This window comes from Emys orbicularis, chromosome 10 (assembly GCF_028017835.1).
Source record: "Emys orbicularis isolate rEmyOrb1 chromosome 10, rEmyOrb1.hap1, whole genome shotgun sequence".
NCBI classification, from domain to species: Eukaryota; Metazoa; Chordata; order Testudines; family Emydidae; genus Emys; species Emys orbicularis.
In genome coordinates, this window is record NC_088692.1 from 60,445,363 (window position 1) to 60,470,202 (window position 24,840).

The following is a 24,840-nucleotide window of genomic DNA, read 5'->3' on the forward strand; positions in this document are numbered from 1 at the left end:
CCACCTCATTGTTCAGACCTCTACCACACCATCACAAAATACTGTACTTCAGCCTTGTTCTGGAGAAACCACCTCTCAGAGTAATGCAGCCAATTCAATTCTTAAGATCTCCAAGGCCATAAATAAGACAGTTACAAAAATGTAACTGATGTTCTTCGAGATGTGTTGCTTCCGTGTTTAATCCTGTTCCCACTGAAGTGAATGGCAAAACTCTCACTGAAATCAATGAGACCAAAACCAGACCTCTGGCTGCTCTCTTAAAACGGTGATTAATGACAGCTTGGATGATTTTGGTTTGACACATTTGTCATTTATGAATTTAAAAAGCAGGGGTGGTGGAAATGTCACCTATTTTCTTTCACAGCCTCTCTGTATGCTGGCGGTTAATATATTATATATATATATGAAGCTACCATGCAAAAAATCAGTACATACATCAGGGTCTGAATGAACTAGGGAATAAAACTATCATCTTTGGGGAACTGAGCTCAAGTTTTCGCTCAAGTCTCTAAGGAAAAACTGGTTATATGATCTCAGCCTAATATCTATTTTTGAACATGGCAACACAATGTGGTTTGCAACAGCCCAATTAGATTTTCATTCTGGAAGGAGAGAGGTTCTGTAGGTGCAAAGTAAGGTGGATTACTAAAAACACAGTGTGTGGAGAATCTCACACTGTCTGTAATAGATCATATGTCTGAGTATATCCAAACCCTTGAGTTCCTTCTCACCTTCATAAGTCCTAAATTCACTCTGACATTTTAAAATGTGAGTACTTTTGCTCATTTTAGATTGAATTTTTCCATCTTCAGTGATGTATGCTATAGCAAAGATGAATCATAAGTCAGAAATTAATTCAAACTCTCATGTTAAAAAACACTAAGAAATTAACTAGAATACTTCTTGATACCTACAGTTTTCCAGTGCGGAATTCTACTTTCTGTACATACTACTTCTACTTTAGTTTCAATGTCAGAATGGTAAATGTTATCGTTTCCTTTTCTTTGTCCCAATTACTTTACATTTATCTATCCAGCCCATGGTGCCAATGACAATTATGACTGAATGCCTTAGGCGATCTTATTCTGCCATGCCAGATACTATCCACTGGGAATTTTTTTCCTGATGGCTGTTCAGATATTTACGTTTTCAACTGCTTCCATTCACAGTAAATTAGGTTATGAGAGATGACCACAAGGTCCTTAATGGACAACAAAAAATTTTTATGATGGATTTAGTAATTCATTTATATAGCTCTTCATTGTTTGAACTGCCAACATTTCTTTCACAATGAAAACTCTTCACTCAAAAGAATAAATACTAGAATGCCTAAAGTACTTGCTGCAACAGGGATTACAGGACAGTCTCATCAGAAGAGTTGTTCTTGGTTGTGTTTGTTTGTATCATAAAGGAAAAACTGCAGTGATTGTTTATAATACCTTAGGCTTGGTCGACACTTAAAACTAGATTGACCTAGCTACATTGCTCAGGGTTCTGAAAAATTTCATACCCTCTGTGATGTCATTAGGTTGACCGAACCCCCAATGTAGATGCAGCTACGTCGATGGAAAAATTCTTCCACCTCTCCAGGGGGTGCATTTACTATAGTGATGGAAAATTCCCATCTGTCACTGTCGTGTCTACACTACAGCCACAGAGGCATAGCTGCAGCTGTGCCACTGTAGTGTAGACATACCTTAAACAGCTAAGAAAATATTTACTAAATAAATATATACATTTAAAATGCTTGAGGATTGTAGCTAGTTACTATAAACAGTGAAGATATCTCAATAAAAACTCAAGTCCAGTCTGAGAGATGGAAAATTCAATTCAGTATTTGACTGCATGAGAAACTTAACAGCTGCTGTAAGAAATTCTACTGGTCCAGACTATTCCCTATTGCGGAAAACTCAAGACGGGGTTTAAAAAGGAAGAAATCTCCCTGCAGAATTCCTTGAGGAAATGATTACCTTTACAATGTTGTCCCATTGAGGGTCAGGTCTTGCTTTCCTGCTGGAAAGGCAGCAGGGCTTGCCCATAGGGAATGGATGAAGGCCCTATGCCTCTACATCAAATCTGCCCCACACCTCATCATCAGGCCAGCATATGCCATTGGCACTGCAGTACCAGGGCCTTTCTTGGGCCGCAGCTGCCTGTGGGACAAATTCACCCTCGCCCATACCCCAAAGAGACAATCCAAAAAAGTTAATATAGCCTGCAACTGTATGAATAATTTTGTCTAATTTATGTGGGACTGAAGGGGAGAGAAAATGCATCTTGCCTCCCATCTGTCCCCTCCATGTGCCCAGTCTGACACCTCTCCCGACATGGATTCCAAACTATGCGAGAGTGACATGGAACAGTGACATCAATATGGCTGGATCTCGATCTTCATGCAGATGTAGGGGATAACTGCATATACAAAAGGTCCCTTCTGCATGTGGATCTAAGGGGTATGATCTGGCCCATTGTGTGTATGTGTGTGGTTGTTTGCTTTAAGAAAACTGACCATTTAAAAATAACTAAATCAACACAGATCAGTCAAACTTTAATTACATCCCCTCTCCCAGCCCTTACTTCCAAAAATGTCTATCTCCATACTCTTGTGGCAGCAGCTTCTTAGTAAATAGTTGATCTTTTTCATTTGCTTATAAAAATGTGTAATTAGAATTAGTATTTTATATTAAATGTGACTCTTCCTATTAGACTTCGTTTTAAAAAGTGACTATACAAGTACTACTTTAATATTTTCCTTTCAGGAAATTCCATATTGTTTCTGTCTCTCACTCTTTTATGTTTGATGCCATTTTATCATTCTCTTGAGGCAACTACACAGTAACAAAGCAGAGTATGTTACTACTTTTACTTGGCACACAATTTTCTTGCATTTGTCAATGCCCCCGTCACTATTTTCCTTCCCTCCCCAAACCAGTAATTTACCCAGGGCTATACCCTTCCCTTTCAGAAAACAACTGTAGAGGGGGAAGGGACCAGCAGCAAGTCAGAGGCCATCCAAGACACTCTGCCTGATGTTTTGCAGAAAGCCAACACAACATGCAGTAGATATTGTGGCCTTTTAGAAGTAGCAGTATGTGCTCCCCAACTGTTGCCCTTTATCTGCAGATCATACACTCCTGAGGCCTGGTGAAGGGGCCAGTGTATTAGTCAGACATTTCTTTTAGTGCTTTCAGGAGTGCTATAGAAAGATCTTGCCTGCTCCATACATAGGGTGACCAGATGTCCCGATTTTATAGGGACAGTCCCGATTTTGGGGCCTTTTTCTTATATAGGCTCCTATTACCCCCCCACCCCCATCCCGATTTTTCACACTTGCTGTCTGGTCACCCTATCCATACACAGAGAAAATAGACTTCCTGTGCCCTCTTAGCATTTGCACTCCAGCAAAGTAGAAGGAATGATTTAGCTTCCACATAACTAAAAAAAATTTCTGTGTTCTAATACTTCATTTTCATACAATTGGTCAAAATTTTTCACTATTAAAAATTATAATGAAATAAAGCTGATCAGTTTAACTTCACAGTAATCACAATTACAGTAATGCATTACAATGAGATAATTATTTCCAATTTGTTATTAAATTCCCATTTGCTTTTTCCCTGGCTTTATTTTACTAAACACTGAAACAGTATCTCATCAGCTTTTTGCAGCAGACCAAAAATCCAAGATTAATCTTAATAAAAGAATAGCTTTATTTATAATTTTCATCTGGAAGAAAATATTAAAGTAAGGTTCTTCTCTGAAAAGTTATTATAAAACTGACATTGTGGAGGTTACATGTTTATAACCTCCCATGGCTCCTGATCAAATATTGTCAGTTTAAAAATAGAGATATTTTTATAACCACCAGCCCTGCAGGCTCACCTAGGATCTGAAAGACAGCCAGGTTCTTTTCTCTTCCTGCACTTTCACAGCAATAACCATTTCATGGGCAAATTATGCCCTCCCACCAGTGCAACTTTACTGGATACTAAATGGTTATACCAGTGTTTTACCTGAGTACCTGGTTTGAAGACCATGGAATTGCACAGATATAAATGAGAGCAGAGTTTGTTCTGTAGAAAATTACTGGTAATGATGCCTTAAAAAAAATAATAATAAAAAATAAAAATAAAAAAAAAAAAACAGGAAAGAACACATCTTCCCCCTCAGAGCCCAGGATGAGTGTGAAAAGCTTTTTAAAATTATTAACTTAACAAATGTTACGTTAGAATTAGTAAAAACTTACAATGCATTTCTCGTATCACTTTTTAGATCAGAATGTATTTTAAAGATTAGTAACTTGGAAATTCCACCCGACTCCATCTCTTTGCTAGAAAACCAGAAATTATATTGTTCGGAGCTATTAGGAAGCTCTAGCTATTAGCTAGAGCAGTGGCTCTCAAGCTTTCCAGACTACTGTATCTCTTTCAGGAGTCTGATTTGTCTCACATAAAAAATTACACCTCACTTAAAAACTACTTGCTTACACAGACAAAAAATACAAATGTCACAGCATACTGTTATTGAAAAATGGCTTACTTTCTCATTTTTACCATGTACACCTCTACCCCAATATAACGCTGTCCTCGGGAGCCAAAAAATCTTACCGCATAATAGGTGAAACCGCGTTATATCGAACTTGCTTTGATCCGCCAGAGCGTGCAGCCCCGCCCCCCTGGAGCACTACTTTACTGCGTTATATCCAAATTCACATTATATCAGATCGCGTTATATCAGGGTAGAGTTGTAATTATAAATCAATTGGAATATAAATATTGTACTTACATTCCAGTGTATAGTATATAGGGCAGTATAAACAAGTCATTGTCTGTATGAAATTTTAGTTCATGCTGACTTCACCAGTGCTTTTTATGTAGCCTGTTGAGAACCACTGAGCTAGACGAAGGATGCTCCAGTGATTAGGGCATTAGTGTGGAATCTATGATGTCCAGGTTCTGGTCCACCACAGCCTTCCTGTGTGAAGCTGGGCAAGCCCCTAGTCCGAGTTCCACATCTGTAAAATGGGAATAAGTATTTTCCCATCTCACAGGGGTGTTGTGTGGATATAAACATTAAAGATTGTAAAGGTGCTCAGATACTGTGGTATGCAAACCACATAAATTCCTAGAACAGAACCAAATTTGGGAACACTTTCCATTTTTCTGCATGTACAGCAAAAGAATTTCAATATGTACAATAACCACTCTGATGTCTGAGCACGGACCATATTCAAAATATTTTTTCTGAAGACAAGGCCTAAAAAGCAATAATTTTATAGTAGCAGTCTGTCAATTATAAACTCTGAGAAAATTACCTCTACAACGTTTTGCACTCTGAAAATCTCAGATGTGCATACACAAAATTGAGTTGACACCTAACTACCTTATTTGTGCATACAAATGTCATTCATATACACACAAAGTAAAGTTCTACAATTAAATTAAAAGTGAAATTGGAAGCCAAATTGCAGACCCTTTGAGAATCTCGGCCAATGAGTTTATTCAAACTCTCATACTGTTGGATTATTTGTAGAAAGTAAGAGCAGTGTATGTTATAATAATATTAAATGTGCTTCCATAGTTACACTTCTATTAATATTGCTATTATAAATGTGTAAAGTGTTTTCAGAGTGTCCTACTCACATTTGACCTTTCACATTCAACAACTTGAGAGTGAAAAGAATTTGAAAGAAGTTCAGTCTTTTTGAGTATGTGGGCCAAAGAAATGGCCAATGTATTAAAATTAGAGCAGGCTGGATAAAAATCAAGTATTTAAAAAAAAAATTAAAAAACAGTTTTTATTTAAATCGGATTTTTTGATAAAATGCTTTTTGAGGAAAAAACCTACCTAAAGATAGTTTTAATTAAGATACATTATAGCTCAAAGATATCTCATCATGGAATAGGGATTATAAATTCTAGTTCTATAGTATGAGACAATATATTCATGTAATGTTTAAGAAAAGTTTTGTAAATGAATTCCAATAGTTCATGAATTAGGGACCCAATCTTATGCGGTTCCAGGGGCTTCTGTATAGATTAGTTAGGTTAACCTTTCTATCTACCCAATGGTACTCAGTGCTCAGTCTAGAAGTTACCATCAGAGATTCTTAGTTTTGCAGTTCTCAAACTGTGGATTTGTGTCTCCAGAGATAACATGCTTGCTAACAGCAAAAATGTTTTTAAATAAATAGATAGATATGTAGAGGTGAGAAATAACAGACCTCAACCCTATTGTCCCTCTGCCAGGGCCGGCTCTGGCTTTCTGGCCGCCCCAAGCAAAAAAAAAAAAAAACCACACACCGCGGCGGCCAGAACAGCAAAGCAAAAAAAAAAAAAAACCTGCGGCGCAGCCGGAGCCAGGGTGCAGGGGGACTCCCTGCCCTGCAGATGTGCCCCGGCTAGCGGGGGGGGGAGGGGGAGGGAGCGGGGAGAGAGAGAGAAGGGGGGTGTTGCCACGCGGCCCCTCCCGCCACGCCCCCTGCCGGGAGGGCTCCGCACGGCTCCAGTCGGCTGGGAGGGAAGGACGCGGGCTGCCCTGCCGGGCTTGCTGCAGGGCGCTCCCGTCCTCCGCGCCGCTGCCCCCTACAGGGCGGCCGGAGCGGAACAACAACAACAAAAACAAAACAAAAAAAGCGGCCGTGCCGCCCTAGGATTGGGCAGAATGCCGCCTCCTACAAGCTGCCGCCCCAAGCACCAGCTTGCTCGGCTGGTGCCTGGAGCCGGCCCTGCCCTCTGCAAATTTGCGTACACAGAGTCAATCCCTTACCTCTCTCTAAAAGTGCAGTTTCAAAAAGTTCAATCAATAGAAGATTGTTGGGGGCGGCATAGATCTGGACAAGGAGAAGAAGTCTGGAGATAAATGTGAGAAGGGAGGGACAGGCAGTAGAAACAAAAGTGAAACTATTTTAGCAGTATATTCCAGAAGTCTTGAGGTCTTTCTGAGTGTAGCCTTCATTGATTTGAGATCTACCATACCATTCTCTCACTAGAAGGGAAACCCTATAATGGCAGCAGGCTGTAAAAGAGACCCAGTTTGGGAATATTTTAATGAAGTTCCTCTACCTGTGGGTAAGACAGGCATGCGTGCAAAATGCAAACAGTGCAACAAAGAAATGCAAGGCCTGGTTGCCCAAATGAAACAACATCATGAGAAGTGTCCCTTCTCAGGAGGAAGCTGCGTTGAAGATGATGAAAGGAACATGTCTGAACATGCAGGATCTTCAGGTTGGTAAATTTTTTTATTTCATACTTCTTTCTTAAGGACTGCCGGTCTTCCTTCTGGACTATTCTTGAATTCTCATGTTTGAGCAAAAAATATAGTTGTTACTCTATGGTACTATTGTTTTAGATGCAGGTGTGACAAAAAATAATTAGCTGAAATAGGCAGATCTTTCTTTTACAATTTCACCTTGAAAGTAGTACTGAGTGTCAGTGAATGCAATGAGTAATACTAAATGAACAGTATGGTAATAATAATTAAATAACTGCATTGACTTATTTTGTTTAGGAGAATCCATCCTCAACATACAGGATTCTGAAGACTATCCACCTTCGAGATCACCGTTTTCTATAGTTTCAGAGTTATCTGCCAATAATAGTGTTTCAGTCACATCATGTATGTCACATAGCCACAGTATATCACCTTAGCAAAAAGAAAAAAAAATCTCCATCATCCAGAAACAACCATAGATAAGTTTGTGATAAGAACCAGCAGACTGCAAAAAGAGGTAATTATGCAACAAACTCTCCTTTCTGTATGATTGAGAACCCACACTTCATTAACATGGTTCAGTCATTAAGACCAGGAAACAGTCCACCCAACAGAGCAGATGTTGCAGGAAAATTGCTGGATAAAGTGTATGAATGACAATTGAGCAGTGTGCAAAAGGTCTAGAGGGTGAAATTGTTAACCTGAGTCTTGATGGGTGGAGCAATGTCCAAAATGATCCTGTTGTATGTGCTTGTGTGACAACAGAAGAAGGGAATATCTTCCTTATAGAAACAATTGATACATCAGGAAATGCACACACAGCAGAATACTTACAAGAAGTAGCAGTAAAAGCTATAACAAACTGTGAAAAAAAATTCAAATGTGTAGTAAGCAGCTTGGTCACAGACAATGCTGCAAATGTATCCAAAATGAGAAGAAATTATTTAGAAGAGAGTCCCAAGCTAATAATATACGGTTGCAGTGCTCATTTGATGCAACTCCTAGCCAAAGACTTCAGGGTTCCAGAAATAAAGGCTAATGTTGTTGAAATTGCAAAATACTTCCATAACAACCACTTTGCAGCAGCTGTTCTAAAAAAAGTGGAATGAACCAAGCTAACTCTCCCATAAGACGTGTGGTGGAACTCCGTAGTGGACTGTTTTGAGCACTATATCAAGAACTGTCCTAATCTGATGACAGTTTGTGAACAAAATTGTGAAAAAATAGATGGCACTGTCACAGACAAAGTTCTTCACATTGGGCTTAAGAGAAATGTTGAACACATACTGAGTACCCTGAAGCCTATTTCTGTAGCCTGGAACAAAATGCAAGGAAATAGCTGTTTTATTGCTGACGCTGTTTAAATTTGGAAGGAACTGAGTGAGATCTTAAAAAGAGAAATATGCAATAACAGACTAAAATTACAAGCATTAAAAAAATGAATGGGACAAGCACTATCACCAGCTCATTTTCTTGCAAATATTCTCAATACTCGGTACCAGGGACAAAACTTAAGTGCTGAAGAAGAGGAGTTGGCTATGCCATGGACATCTAGCAATCATCCCTCCATAATGCCAACTATAATAAACTTCAGAGCTAAGGGGGAACCAGATAAGAAATATATGTTTGCTGATGATGTTTTAAAGACAGTCACACCAGTGAACTGGTGGAAGTCACTTAAGCGCTTGGATTCAGAGACTGTTGAAGTGATAATCTCACTTTTAACAGCAGTAACTTCTTCTGCCGGTGTAGAAAGAATATTTTCTTCCTTTGGACTAATTCATTCCAAATTGAGAAATCGTTTGGGACCTGAAAAAGCAGGATAGCTTGGTTTTCTTTTCCAGATTATGAACAAAAAAGAAAATGAAGGTGAAGACGACTGAGTTAGCTGCAGAAGCCAATATTTTAAGTTTCTCATGTTGACCTGGCTGACAGAGTCGATTTAATTTTTGTTAAAAAAAAAAAAAAAAAAAAAAAAAAACATTTCATTTAACTATTTTAGTTTAAAACAATTTTAACAAAAACAAACATGATTTTAAAAAACTTGAATGGTTAACTAAATTCAAAAACTCATATGCTTGTTTTGTTAAAATATTATGTTTGCTGTTGAAAAAAAATCCAGAATATATAATGTTGTTGTTTAAGTTAAATAAAACAATGTAAATGTCTGTCTGGTGACGTTCTCCTCCTAATACAGCATGGCAAGAAAATCCTCCAAATATTAATGATTAACCTGTTGAATTGGAGATAGTTCACCTCCCAATGACTTCATAAATATCTGCTTCAATTACCGTTGGTAAATGAAATAACCAATCATTCATTTTCTGATATAGCTGTTAAACTACTCTGAAAAGTTTTCAAAATAAATCACTTTAAAAATGTACAGAGTGTACCTTCTAAAAATGAAACCTACATCTATCTCTGAGTTGTGAAGAATATGTATTAACGTTATAACAACCAACAAGAATGCACTTTTATGTAGAAACCCATGATTAAATAGAGTCTTCCTCACCAGTGATTTAAATCAAATCCACCCTGAATTAAAGAGCTGATCACTACATGTTACATGTGCATACTATTCATTTCACAAGGATTTTACTTTTGCAGAATCAGTCTATGTACATAGATCCATTATTCAAAGGATGAAATAAGTCAATAAATAATAATTACAGTTTAGAAAGGATAAAAGATTTTCCAGACATGTTATATTTACTACATTTTTCATTGATTACAATGGAAACAAATTCCAATTATGTGAATACACAGGTCCATTAACGGAGCTCCAGATGAGAGAAAAGCTCGTAAGGGCAAGTTGGCAGTGTAACAGCTGAACAAATCTACTTAAGTGAAATGCTTTTTAAGATGATAATGTCACACTTTTCAGTGTAACTGTCACAGGAACAGCTGTGTGTATTAGTACTGACCAAGACCCTAAACAAGCTTACAAATAATGTTTTAGTTAAAGTCTCACGCACATTTCCAGCAAGCAATAAGGCAAAGGGAATCGAAATTCAGGCATGATGTTTCATTCTTAGTCAAAATGTCCAAGTCGTCCACCCAACTGGCCATCAAAGTAAAAAAATAAAACAAACAGCTTCATATGGCATGACATAGTCGTAATACTATTTCAGGTCTGGCTGCCTAGAAAAACAACAAAACTTTAAAACTTAGATCATTTATTATACTGCTGGGATGCTAGAATAAGCAATTTTTATGCTTTCTTTTCCTATGAATGGAAAGACACACTCCCCAAGCACCACAACATGCAGTATTTTTCTTCCCATTCCATTTCAAAAGCTTCATACACTATATTATAGCAGGTTTTCAAATCAACCCGCATGACCCTGTGTTTCTCAGCCCCATGACAATCAGCCTGCAGGAGATACTCAGGAGCAGTAAAAGCAGCTCCCGCACCTGCAACAAATTACACTGGCTTCCATGAATCTTCATCTTCTGTGCCCTGAAGAAAGGAAATCTCAAGGTTACACTTGCACCATGCTTCCCCATGCAGATACACAGAGCACTGCTATTGCCTAGAGTTAATAGAATTTAAGAGAGACACTGTCAATTATCTTTTACAGGTGGTAAATTTGCAACAGTGCTTTAGAAGTATGAAAGTGACATCTCTCCATCTGGCACACTGCATAATATGGAGGCTTCAGTTATCTCTGCTCTCCCTCTGCTCTGTCTTCTGAGCAGTGGCAGATTAATGCACAGGCCCATATGGCCCATGGCCAGAGGCCTCGGCCCATTGGGGTGGGGTGCCCAGGGGAAACCAAATGTTCTTTGTACCAGGGCCCCAATAAAACTTAATTTGCCTCTGCTTCTGAATGCACTATTGCTTCCATGCTGCATGCGCCTTATACACCCATCCACACAATCAGGTAAGAGAGAAAGGAGAAGCAGCCTTATAGTTCTCTTATTCCCCTCTGGGAGTCTTGAACATGGAAATCCTCTTCCTGCTCTGCATATCTGCACAGCACTTATCCAGGGATCCTTTCCTCCAGCACCCCCTACCACCTATGACTACCAGGAAGTGGACAGACTATTCTTGATTTCCCATGAACATGATACCTAGGATTCTGCTCTGATCACCAAAATAGGTGAGCTTCTCTTTGCTCCACTGACTGACTGACTAACTATTGACCCAACCCCTTCATTCCAGAACTCATCTTTTCTTAAGGTCATGGGCTCTCTTTCCCTTCAATCTACATACAATGTATAACCTCTACATATGGGAGACCAGATAACAGAGGAGATAGTGTGTGGGGTTGTGTTTTTTTTAAGACATCTGTTAAGGGTGCCACATAGGATTATATTCTGCACATGCACCCTAAAGCCTTGTCTTGACAGAAAAAAACAAACACGTTTTTCCCCCCAATCATGTTAGCAAAATTGAGTTAGCTTTATATCATTAACTAGTTCCATTAAAATGCAGACTAATACATGTGAAGACATGTGAGCAGATCTGCATCTCAAATGGGGCTCTTTAAACATGCTAATCTAACCTGATTAAGATAGGATTTTTTTTTCAATCAAGTTAATAGCATGTCTACATGAGAAGACTGCACTGTATTAATCCTGAATCTGATTTAGTTAAACCAAAGCAAACCCATGGGAACAGTCTTATTTCAGTTTAAAAGTGGTTTTGGTTTTTTCTTTCCCTGTTATCTTAAATTAATTGTGAACAGGCTTAAGCTTAACTAAAGTGAGCCACTCAAACTAAAATAGTGTCCACACAGATTTCGACTGAACTTAAGTCAAACTGGTGCAACTTTCCTATGTAGATAGTGAGATGTTCCAGTTCCTGGCTGTCATCTGGACAGAGACTGTCCTGGGATCATTCTCAAAGCAAAATTTCACAAAGGAGAGCAAAAAGTCAAATCATTAAGTCAGTCTGCTGATTCTTGTCTTTCTTTCTCGCTTTTTTTAAAACATGTAATACAGTAATGTCATGGTGCACAAATGCAAAGATGCCAAGACACATGAAGAACTGTTATCCATCCTAAACTGTGTTTTTTGAGATTTGAAGACTGTGTGAATCCCTCCCTTGGTGGGCATGCACATTAGACTGGATTTATTTTTTAACTAGCAGTGTCTGTCAGGGCCACACATGCACCCCGTGCCTTTTCACGTCATGACCTTTCCTGAGATCCCTCACAATTCAAAGCCCATGTTGCTGAGGGCTCTGAAAAGTGGGAACAGAGGGTGTGTTTGTGGGATAGTCATTGACTACACCATCTTAAAAAAATGCCACAGTTACTGTAGCATAAGTAACTGTTCTTTCTTCTTTGAGTATCTGTCAGTGTGGATCCCACCATTGTGAATGGCAAGCAGTGCAGTACAGTCCATGGATGGTAGGAGTGAAGAGTTTCAGCTGTATCAGTCAGTCAAACAGAGACTGAAGTACTACTCTCCGGAACTTGGTAATTGATCTGGCTGCCCTGTCAAGTGCATAATGATTATATTAAAGTTAGTGAGTTGCTCCATATAACTGCCTTTCAGATCTCAGAGACTGGTATATTCCTGAAACAGCAGACAGCATTGTTTATGACCTGGTGGAATGTGCCTTGGTGTTCAGAGGCCTTCCTTAATTATATCCTTAAGCTCCTCTCTGCCATCATAAGGAAGCTTTCCCTGGAAGGGCTTCGCCCTGTCCCCCATTAGAAAGTCATACTTGGCCAGCAGGACCTGGTAGTTAGCCATGCCCACCTGTAGCAAAGTGAGGAGTATGGCTTTAATTCCAAACAGGTTAAGACACTTGGCATCTTTGTCCTCTGGTGTGCTTTATTCATTTTCCATTCTTCCTCTACATCTGATAAAGTTAAGGTGCCGGGGGGGATGTCAGGATACTGAGCTCCTTCCTAAGCTTCTGTCTCATTGCTTGGAGCATCCCCTTTTGGCTTGACTTTGACGCTTGAGGTGATGTTGCTGGATTTCATGACGAAGCAGAGGTCAGCTTCAATGCCAGGATCAGTGCTGATTCTGATGGTGGTGCTGATGTCAATGTCAGGTCTTTCTTCGCCACTGTCTTCTTTGCAATGGTTTTAGGCATCACCTGTCCATTTGGTGGGGTACTAGATGATGATGGCTTATCCATTAATAGGATTCTGGGGCTTGTTTCCTCCACATCTAATGAGACATTCATGGACTGTTCCAGAAGGCTGAGTTTCAACCTTGTATCTTGCGATCGGAGGGTCCTTTCAGAGAAGGATAAGCATACCGAGCATCTGCTTGGGATATGTGGTTCCCCCAGACAGAAGAGCCATTTACTGTGTCCATCTCTCAGGAAGATTTAAGTCCAGTGAGGAATGGACAGGACTTGAAGTCTGCAGGTTTTGATTCTGCTATTAGAGAAAACTCGGAAGTCTGACCAGAAAAGTTGGGTCCAGATGGTTCATAGAAGTTGAAAGAGACAATCAGAAATGGTTCCAGTGATTTGCAGAAAACTCTGAAAATTAGTCTGAGCTAAGAAATTAGTGAGTCAGACATTTGCCATGTTCAGTCTCACTGCCATGGGGGATAAGAGGGAACTGTTTTTATGCTCTTGTGTGGGAGAATGAGGGGTCACAAGGTGCATGCCTTGGTGGACACTTCCAGTTTAAAAAAAAAAATCCAGTCTTGAACACAAGGTGCATGTTAACCCACTACAGGCTCCACAATGACACATACTCAAAGAAGAACATTCACCTGCAACAAAGTTAACATTTAAATCCAAGATATGAGATGGCCAGGCACGGGAGAAATAACACTTAAGTAAGTGACTGTTAGCATTGAATTTTTGCCAAATCTGTGAAGTCCAGTAGATCAGAGTAAAATAAAAAATTGCTCAACAGTAGAAGTTAGTTGAATTTCTCTTCATTACTGCAACCTTTAATTCCATAAGAACCAGCTCCCTGTCAGAGGCAGGCTTTTCTCCAGCTCAAAACAGAAGAACCCCATTCCCCTGAACTATTAATACCATCACCCTAGTGACTGCTTCACTTCAACTGACTACCCAACCAATAAGTGAAAGGCCCAAAGGAAAGGAAAAGGGTCATTGAAGGAAGGAAAAATTCTGCTGCAATAATGGAGAGGAAATGAGAACAACTTATAATTATCACTAAAGTCTTTTTATATTATATTTCTTTTAATCTTCCATTCACTCTACCATGATTACATATGAAGATGTGCTAAAGCAATTTACTGCATGTGAGGGACAAAAAAGTTGACTGACTGGGAGTAGTAGATGCTTTTTAAGTTAAATTACATACATAGAGATTCCTTCTCTCCAATAATGCGTCAGCTGTTAGAATCAAATCTATTTTATAATAATGCCATTATAGAATATAGAGTGCTCCAGAAATCTACCCAACAAGTTTCTGTCAATATAACGCTTGTCTCTTCAATACAATAACATTTTCTCTGTGTTGTACATCTTGCCTGACCTTGCATTGGGGGGACTGTTTGCATGAGTCACCTTGACAACCTCCCTTACAAATTGATTACACCTTTTACCTATTTCTGAACAGTATAAAAACAGCTTTTAACTCTCTGAATATACAATATCTTCAAGGTTCTCATGATACCAAGGTTGCATTTAAGCAAGTATATTATATCTACTTTCAAAATGGGATAAGGGCAAAAACCAGCAGAGTTAAGGATGGATTCAAACAGAAAGAAGAGACCACATTTTAGGAGAAATTCTGGAGCTGTGCTGGCTCTCAAGCATAACGTTGTACTCAAATACGTATACTGAAGTGAAAAAAACTACAGCCTGTAATTTGCCTATTTTTCTAACCAGAAATACTGAAACTACAAATCCTGAATATGAAAAAAATAAAGACCACATCATAATAATCTGATTAATTACTTGGCAGTTTCATTCATGCCCTTTCAGTAATAGAGAAGCCCCATCTATGAGACTGGTGATTTTCTGGGGATGCTGGGATCTGAGAGGAAGGGAATATTATCTCTGTAACTGCCTATTTCTAAACAATTTCAAGAAACGATTGTGAGAGCAGACACCACTCAATCAGAGGAGACTCAGGCCTGGTCCACACTAACCCACCACTTCGAACTAAGGTACGCAAATTCAGCTATGTTAATAACGTAGCTGAATTCGAAGTACCTTAGTTCGAACTTACCGCGGGTCCAGACGCGGCAGGCAGGCTCCTCCATCGATGCCGCATACTCCTCTCGCCGAGCTGGAGTACCGGCGTCGACGGCGAGCACTTCCGGGATTGATCCGGGATCGATTTATCGCATCTAGACAAGACGCGATAAATCGATCCCAGAAGATCGATTGCTTACGGCCGGACCAGGAAGTAAGTGTAGACCTGCCCTCAGTGTACTATTCCCCAAGATTCAGGGAGACTGAATTCTAGGGAGTACTTTTTGTTGATACTTTCCATCAACACTCATATCTGATGTATTTTCCTTCCAAAAGGGTAAGTAGTCCAATAAGAATTCTAAAACAGGAGCTTGACCATCAAGGAAGGGTTATTAAGGACTAGAGAAATAACTACCTTGGTTTTAGTGCAGAGAACTTTTGTTTGTTGGTAGTTTATATTTGTGACTGATTTTGGTAGAAAATGAAGTTTTAAAGAATATTTGAGTTATTTCTCTCACATCTTTACCCAGCTGCTTCTCTAAGCATATTTTTAAGAGGCAAGCAGAAAAATTTCACTCTTTGGCAGGGTAGTTTTCCAGTTGCAATGCTATGTCTGACTTCTGCTGAAAATACTATAAATATCTTGGAAGAATATTGGATGAGGCTGTACATGTGGCTATTTTTAAGTGCCCGGGACTCTTTGAAATTAACCACATAAGAAAACGGCTTGATTAACAGTTAACTATTGAACATCTAGCGCAGTGGTTCCCAAACTTGTTCCGCCGCTTGTGCAGGGAAAGCCCCTGGTGGGCCAGGCCAGTTTGTGTACCTGTCGCGTCCATAGGTTCAGCCGATCGCAGCTCCCAGTGGCCGCGGTTTGCTGCTCCAGGCCAATGGGAGCTGCTGGAAGCAGTGGCCAGTACGTCCCTCAGCCCACACCGCTTCCAGCAGCTCCCAGGCCTGGAGCAGCGAACCACAGCCAGTGGGAGCCACGATCAGCCGAACCTGTGGACGCGGCAGGTACACAAACCGGCCTGGCCTGCCAGGGGCTTTCCCTGCACAAGCGGCGGAACAAGTTTGGGAACCACTGATCTAGGGATAAGCTTTGTCAAAAGAATGATTGAGTTTATTTTCAATCCCTTCTGGAGACTCGCTCAGTAAAGCAGAAGTGCAATAAATAAAAAATAAAAGCTTTATTGAAGAAACAAAACATGCTTATCTCATTCTGTAGGAACAGATGAATTTAAATTCAATACCCATTTTACCCATCTGCAATAACTATGACAGCCAATGTTTTCCTAACACTATCATAGCTGTGCAGTACATTATCTCATATTTTGTGTCTTCTACTGGTTCATAAAAATCCATGCTCCCTTGTACATTATATATGGTGAGCAAGCATTAATCATGCTGGCCCTGTACACGGTATGGTTTAACCAGACTAGCAGCAAACATGTTTCTTCCATGTGGTACATGGCATGGAGTGTAGCAAAGTAAAGGAAAAAGGATAAATAGGCCCCAAAACCACAGGTGGGAGGAGGTGGCTTTGTAGCATGCTCCTGTTCCACGGAACCCCCTAAAAGCACCTCTGCACAAACCCCACAAACACTCTACATAAGAAGTTCTCCAAGTCTGATGCTTTCCAAGCAGTATTAACGCCCCCTGCTAGTATTTGATAACCTTTCTTGGTAATGTTTTAAACAGATATAGTGTTTACACTACAAAATTAAATCAACTTTATCTAATTCGACCTTGAGCCTCCAAATTAATTAAGTCGATTGTGCGTAACCACACCAGAGTCATTGTCTCGATGGAGTGTGTTCTCACTAGCAGCACCTGCATCGATGCAAAAAGCAATGAATCGTGGGTAGCTATCCCAAACTTTTGGGAAGTTTGTACAATACCTCATGGGCCCAAAACATTATCGCAGGAGAGAATGGGAACATTGTGTCAGCATCCCATGATGCACTGTCCTCCCTCCCTCATATAAACGGCAAACAACTCAGTGTTTTTTGTGCCTTAAAACTGCCGCACGTACGCCATAACCCCAGAGGCATGGAGCCTGCTCAGTTGTGCACTCTTGCGGTGAGCATCTCAAATACCTTGCATCTTCTCCTGCAGTATTTCCAGAGCCGAAGTAGGGTCCACTGCATGGAATATAGTGATGTCCTGCAAGCAGTCCTGCTGCAAGCCATTGAAAAAAAAAATTCACAGTTGCTGCTAGCAGTCACAGAGCAGCTGCACTCTGCTGAGCGTTGTTTCTGGTCCCGTGAAACAAGCACTGACTGGTGGGACCACATCATTTTGCGGGTATTGGATGACTAGCAGTGGCTGCAGAACTTCTGAATGTGGAAGGCTACCTTCCAGGAACTTTGTGCAGAGCCTTCCCCTGCCCTGCAGTTCAGCAACACAAAAACAAGAGCTGCTTTGACAGTGGAGAAGCGAGTGGTGATCGCTATTTGGAAGTTTGCAACACCAATTACCAGTCAGTGGGGAATCAATTTGGAGTAGATAAATCAACTGTGGGAGCTGCTGTGCTCCAAGTGTGGAGGGCCATTAATCGACTTCTGCTAAGAAGGGTAGTAAGTCTGGGAAATGTGCAGGACATAGTGGATGGTTTTGCTGCGATGGGGCGAAAGATGGCACACATATCCCCATCTTGGCACCAGACCACCTTGCCAAAGAGTACATAAAGCAAAAGGGATACTTTTCAATGGTGTTGCAAGCGCTGGTGGATCACAGGGGGTGTTTCACAGACATCAGTGTAGGATGGTCGGCAAAGGTTCATGATGCGCACATCTTTAGGAATTCGGGTCTGCTCATAAAGCTGCAATCTGGGACTTTCTTTCCAGACCACAAAATGAACATTGATGACGTTGAGATGCCGATAATTATCCTGGGGGACCCAACCTACCCCTTGCTCCCATGGCTCATGAAGCCATTCACCCGGTTGTCTAGACAGCAGTAAGGAACTGTTCAACTATAGGCTCAGCAAGTGCAGAATGGTGGTTGAATGTGTCTTTGATCATTTGAAAGGGCGCCGGAGAAGTCTACTAACAAGGTTGGACGCTAGTTAAGAGAGCATCCCCCATGGTTATAGCTGCCTGCTGTGTGCTCCATAATATCTGTGAAAAAAAGTGGGAAAATTTTCTGCAGGGATGGGCAGTTGAGGCAGATCGCATGGCAGCCATTTTGAGCAGCCAGACACCAGGGAAATAAGAGCACAGCAAGAGGCATTGCGTATCCATGAGGCTTTGAAAAGCCGTTTCAATAATGAGTCACAGTAATGTGAGCTGCTCGTCTGCACTGTGCTTTCCCAAAGCTTCACCTGGCTTGTATCACTGTCCCTGTAAAGCCAACCCCCCACCCAAGCCCACTGCTTCTACTCAATATTAAAGAACGTTTATTTGTCAAATCCATTTACTTCATTTAACAAACATAAGTAAAGAGGGAGAACAGGAAAAAAGTTATCCTTGGGGAAAAGGGGTTGTAAAGTTGGAACGGGAGAAACATTTTCAGCTGTGGTCATCAAAGGTCTGTAAATGGGCACCTTCTGTTCCTTGTACCCTCCCCCTGAGTTAAGCGAAAGGGATAATGGACTTTTCTCCCACACCTCATGGAACGCTTAGGGGAGGGCGATTCTGAGCCAGGTGATGCTGGCTGTCTACCAGGGTCTGCAGAGGGACCCTACCCTCCTGCTTCTGTTCCTGCAGTTCAACCAGATGCCTCAACGTGTCCGATTGGTCCCTCATAATCCGAAGCATCTCATCCTGCGCCGCACACTCATGCTCATGGGAAGCTTGTCTGCTCTCCATGTCCAACTTCTCAGACAGTGAAATCCGCCACACTCTCAGCGCCGTGTCAGCTGTCCCGGAGGCGTTCATTATCTCGGTGAACATGTCCTCCCGCCTTCTCTTTCTCCTCCTTCTAGTCAGTGAAAGTCTGCTTTCAGGTATTGATGACATGCCGAAGGACACATTTCCAGCTGTCAGTCATGGGAAAAAAGAAAGGGACCATTGTACATGCATAAAATGTTTCCATAGCAAGGCCATTTTCATAAATAAATAATAAAAAAAAATCTTATTACACTAGGTGCAAGCCATAACATAATCAGAATCAGTAACCGTTCACTGTGCCATTTTGCTGTTACAGCCATGGTGAGTAACCTCCCCCCAACTCCCCCAAGTCATGGGTGACCCCACTTTTAATGAAGTTTATGGCAGACTCATGTCAGGAGCAGAGGTAGTAGTCGAACAATCGTCCCTCCCCATAGCACCACGGGAAGCTGTTTATGAATGGTGGGGGGAGCTGTTTATTTCACTCCCAAATTGAGGAATCTCACACATGGGCCCCCAGTCCCTTATCAGCCACTTAAACTACTTGCCGACTCATGCCGAGCACACGGTCACAGATGAGCATTGTGGGACACCACCTGGAGGCCAATTAAGTCGAATTACACTGCTGCATCTGCACTACCTCACAGTCCACCCATGAAAATCGAGTTAAGTGCTATGCCTCTCGCAGAGGTGGATTACAGAAGTTGACATTAGAGGCGACTTAAGTTGGCGTAAAGGACCCAGTAGCGTAGAAACTTACATTAACAGGTCGACTTAAGGCGGCTTCCTTCGACCTAACTCTGTAGTATAGACCAGGCCCTAGTAAAAGAACTGTAGCACATCCCACTAGAAACAATTGACATGGCACTGATTATCACTGGTGACCCACAGCAATGTCATTGCAATAATATCCTACTATGGTACTGTTTGCATATACCATTATGCCATGGAAAAGTGGTTCTAGAGATGTCCTAAAAGCAGATTCTAAGTTATGACACAGAAAGAACCACACTCATGTACTGAAATTTCAAATACATCAATACATATAACAGCACTAGACTGTCAGCCAACACTTGGCCACTGTCCATAACTATTGTAACAGTAACACATCTTTTGTGTCCTGCAAAATAAGAGGAAGAGATCTGAAAAAATAAAATCATTTAAAAAATAAAATAAATTTTATGTTTAAAAGTTATTTGTTTTGTACTGACTGACTAAACTTCACATTAATGGAAGTGATACTCCTTAAACCTAGATAAAAGGTTAGATGCACCAATTATTTACTGGAATACACGGACAAGTTGCATACCTCCCAAACCTGACACAGCTGTCTTGCTTAAGAACACATTACTATTTAAGTGGTCAGAAGAAATGAAATTAACATCTCATCATTATGAATTGTGACATCTCCATTGACTGCAATATTTGAGTTTGCCTAAGCTCAGTCTCAAAGACAGCAGTGTGATGACTATAAAATCCAGGTGACCATTGCAAAATGACATTTCTTTTCAAAACTACAGACTCAGCTACCAATTAATGCAAGGGAAAAAATCCAAGAAAGGGTTCTACAATGCTGCAGAATCCAGAGCTTTTTCTCCCCTGCCAAGGAGCTTGATTGAATAAGAAAACACTTTAAGTAAATAATTTGGTTTGAGCATGACCATTTTGAAAATGTGCCACTTCTGCCAGATATTTACAGAGGTTGACTTGGGTCTGAACCAAATATCAGTTTGTTTTCTGAACAAATACTTCAAAGCTGCAAATACTCTGGTTTATTAAACATTATTAAAAAGTGTTAAAAACATCTTGGAACCAACAACCTATTAAATTAAATGAAGCAAGACAGAGTCTGGCTCAGTGATATTAATGCCCTGGTAACCTTTGGTTTCGCCACTGATTTGAGTATTCCTGTTTTGCTCTTAATGAAAGGAATTTTCACTGTCCCAATTTTAATACTAGAAGTGCAGACACAAAGTACAGATTTAGGCTAGCTGCCCAGATCAAAAACGTCCAGCAATTTTAATTTTTAAACATCCTAACATAGCATGATGGAGATAAAACTGACAATAGGAAAAAGGAAACTTAGTCAGCAGAATCATTTAAACACCTCCTTGCACAAAATATTCTGAATATGTAGGGTGAATGAACTACTTTGCTAGGTCTGACCTTACTTAGAGACCTATAGCCTTCTAGCGAGTTAGTAATGTGTTTTAGTGAACTTCTGTGAAACCGCCACATTCAGCCAAGCTAAAGCAACACAACAGCATATATTACATTCCCCAGTGGAGCAGTGCAGTTGCTTTCTGCAACTGTGAGGGTTTGTGTATTACATGTGTACATTAAAATCTGTTCCTGCTGTTCTAATTTCATTTTATTACCTCCAACACAACCTGTTTCTGGTAGTTACTTTTTCATTCATGCATAAAACCTGTGCCAAGAACTTGAGAGACATCAGCTCATAACTGTGGATCCAGTGGGCTCTAAAAACAGAGTTCTTCAGGTTAGAAGTCAAAATTATTCCAGAGTAGTTACATAAAAACTGAACCCAATAACAACACAGTGATAACTAGGAATCTGTGTGATACCTAAAACAAAAAAACCCTGTGTTTACAGGAAGGTTCAGAACAATTTAGAGCTCCCATCCTTTTCTTTTACTATTGACTTCACTAGAAGCAAGACCAGACTTTTTTGATGGTCTCACTGATAAGTATGGCCACATCATGTCATATCTAACCCAATGAGTACAGCGTAAGAAAAGTGGGAAGGGGAAGTAAAGGGGAGAAGAGGAAACGTAATTGTCACAGCAAATCAGAATAGGAAACCTTGCTTATAAAGTAAGTGCCTGGCTCTTTCTGTCATCTACAGAAAGAAGTAAAGCATTCATAAGAGGCTGCTTTTCCTTGACTTGAAGTTCTTGTCTGATCCCATGTCCCTTACAGCAACTCCTCAAACACAAAGGTGTAGATAGCTGGATTGAGATTGTATGTGAAAGTAACACTTCTATCATTTGAATATTTTATCTTGTTTATCCTTTTTGACACTGAGTATTATGGAGTCAATCCATTCACTCTACAACTAAAGTGGCAAGATTCATTCTTTTCCAAGTACTTTTTCAACCCCCTAATATTTTAAAATAAAAAACAAACAATCCCCAAATACTTTATAAAATTAATTTCAGGCCAAATAATGTATTTTATATGTGCAAAATATAAATCACATAATTTACCAATGGGTGGATGGATAGGGCTATCTTCCCTCATGACATTTTCCGAAAGTACTTGCCATTTGGTGCAATCTGGTGCATCCCAAAGGCAAACGATCTTCTCGGCAACAGAATCTCCTGAAGCAGGTATGAGGGTAATCATGGGCAAGGATGGAGGGCGGGAAAATGGAGAGATGCCCACTCACAAACCTGCACCATATTAATCCCCAAAGGAGGCAAAAACACAGCTACCCCTCCTCCCCCGAACCTCCCAACACACACACTCCCATTTAATTTGCAGGGCGTTTATACCTCATTGGTATGCAGCAAACTTTGTACATTTCTCTCACTTGCTAACGTTGGAGGGGAGAGGAAAATAACGCCCCTTGCCCTTACCCTGTCCCTGGAGGGGAGCACCTCCCTCTCTTCCCGCTGCAGACGGGGCAGTAACTTTTCGAAAAGCACACTAGGGAGCAGGAGGCCAAGCGGCTGCCCCAGCGCATTGTGCCGGCGGCACTTACCGAGAAGCCGGCCCAGAAGGGACAGGAGTGCCGGACCCTGGCCGAGGTCGTGAGAGCCAGGGCAGCGAAGCTGACGGCCACGATGAGGCATCCGAGCACCATCTGGGTGACCCCCAGGGACAGCATGATCCGGGAGCGGGTCCGATACTCGCGCAGGCGGGACAAACTGCGGGACAGGGCGGCGGGGCTGAGCGAGCGAGCCCCTCCAGGGGGCTGCAGCGCGCTGCCCCCGGCAAGCGGCATCCTGCACAGGGCACCAGAGACCGTTGCTGGGAAAAGCAGGACGCAGCAAAGGCGGAGGCAGCAAGAGGGCAGCGGCCCCGCTCACAGGGTCTCCAGGTGCTCGGGGGCTGCCCGTTGGCCAGCGGTGCTCTCCGCAGAGCGCCTCCCCAGCAGGGCCGGAGGCAGCGGCCAGGCCGGTCTCTCTGCAGCGCTCCCAGGAGAGGATGCACTTTGCTGGGCAACTCAGTACAGAGTCCGGGCTAAGTTGCGCGCTCAGGCAAGCCCCTGCTCATGCCCCGCAGCGCAGCCGGAGCCGACTCCGCACAGGGGCTGTACGGCCCGCAGGAGACGCGAGCCCCCAGCTGAACAGCAGCAGCCCATACCTCGCAAAAGGCAACAGCTCCCTCTCTTCCGCCGCTGCAGAGTCAGGGCGCAGCCGAGGGGATCAGCGCTCCCCGCCCCGGCCAGGCTGCACAGCCAGCCGGCATGGCCAGTGCATGCGAGTCGGACTAGCGCTCCCCCGCCGCCCGCACGCTCAGGCAGCTGCTGATGCTGCCGCCGCCGCCGCCTCTTCGGATCCTGCCACACACGCGCCCCCGGCTGCTGAGCTGGCCGTGCGCGCGGGTGCGGCTGCGCCTGCGGCCGGCTCAGGTGCATGCAGGACCCGCGCTGATTGTGGTTCGGAGCCCCGCGGCTGCAAGTTGCTCTGGGGCGCACGCACAGGGGCAGCAGAGCCCTGCTTCTTCCCCGCTTGGCAGCGGCGGGAGAGAAGATGGGGGGGGGGAGGGTGATTACGGCCAATGGGGGGTGGAGGCAGCGGCAGGAGGAACAGCCGCCGCCGGCTCCGGAGGGAGAGCGGCTTGTGCGAGGCGAACAAACAAGGGAGGCAGCAGCACCACGGGCGGAGGAGGCGGGGGAAAGCGACAGTGCGGCAGAGGAGCCACATGGGATGGAGCTGGCTGCAGGCATCTAACAGACAGAGGCCTGGAGGAGGGTGGGGGAATGACACCCATCCACCTTGCGGGAGGACAGAGCGCCCCCGGGGAGACGGCCGGGTGCAGAGGAAAGAAACTCTACTGGAAGTGGGGAGCGTAATGGAAGCCCTCGTTGGGGTTTCCCATAGCAGGCCAGGGACGAGGTGGGAAAAGAGTCAGATTCAGGAGGGGACCTAGGACAGCTGCCGAGCAGTATCTTTAAATAGACTGTCCTCTTAAAATCTCACAGTTTAAAAAAAAATCTCCACTATATGCAGTTGTTAGATGTAACACCTACAATTCTTTTAACTACAGTAAAACGGATTAGAGGACAATCTCTCTCCAATTTGTTTACTTTGTGCATTTGGTAGCACTATGCCCAGCCTGTTTAAGCTGTTGTCTGCCATGGTCTTTCATACAGCAACAGAGGAGAATACTACTTTAAAAAAAAAAAGGTTACACAAAACCCTACAAAATTAGCAGGCAAGGTGCCTGAAAATACTTGGGACTCATTGTCTTAACTGTCTACAATTTAAGTTGATGGTGCTAAGCTTCAGGTTGCAGTGGCTAAAAGCAACAGTGGTGTATGAATTGTTATCAAAGCTGCCACCTCCATGAGCCCTATCTGCTAGGCATATTTGCAGGGGTGCCGCAACAATTTGTATAGGGGGGGTGCTCAGAGCCTTTGAACCAAACGGTAAACCCTGAATATTATGAAAACCACCTCAAGCCAGGGGGTGCAACAGCACCCCCAGCACTTATGCATATATGTGAAAATTTT

The 24,840-nt window shown here is 42.2% G+C and overlaps 1 protein-coding gene across 1 annotated transcript in view; it reads right to left on the bottom strand.

The window, feature by feature from the left end:
• The window catches only part of ENTREP2 (endosomal transmembrane epsin interactor 2), a 444,069-nt gene extending 420,963 nt beyond the window's left edge, over window positions 1–23,106 (bottom strand). Inside the window, exon 1 of the mRNA XM_065412748.1 lies at window positions 22,864–23,106. Coding sequence (XP_065268820.1) covers window positions 22,864–23,106 — 243 coding nt within the window. The remainder of the gene's footprint in view (window positions 1–22,863) is intronic.
• Between the last annotated feature and the right edge of the window lie 1,734 nt (window positions 23,107–24,840).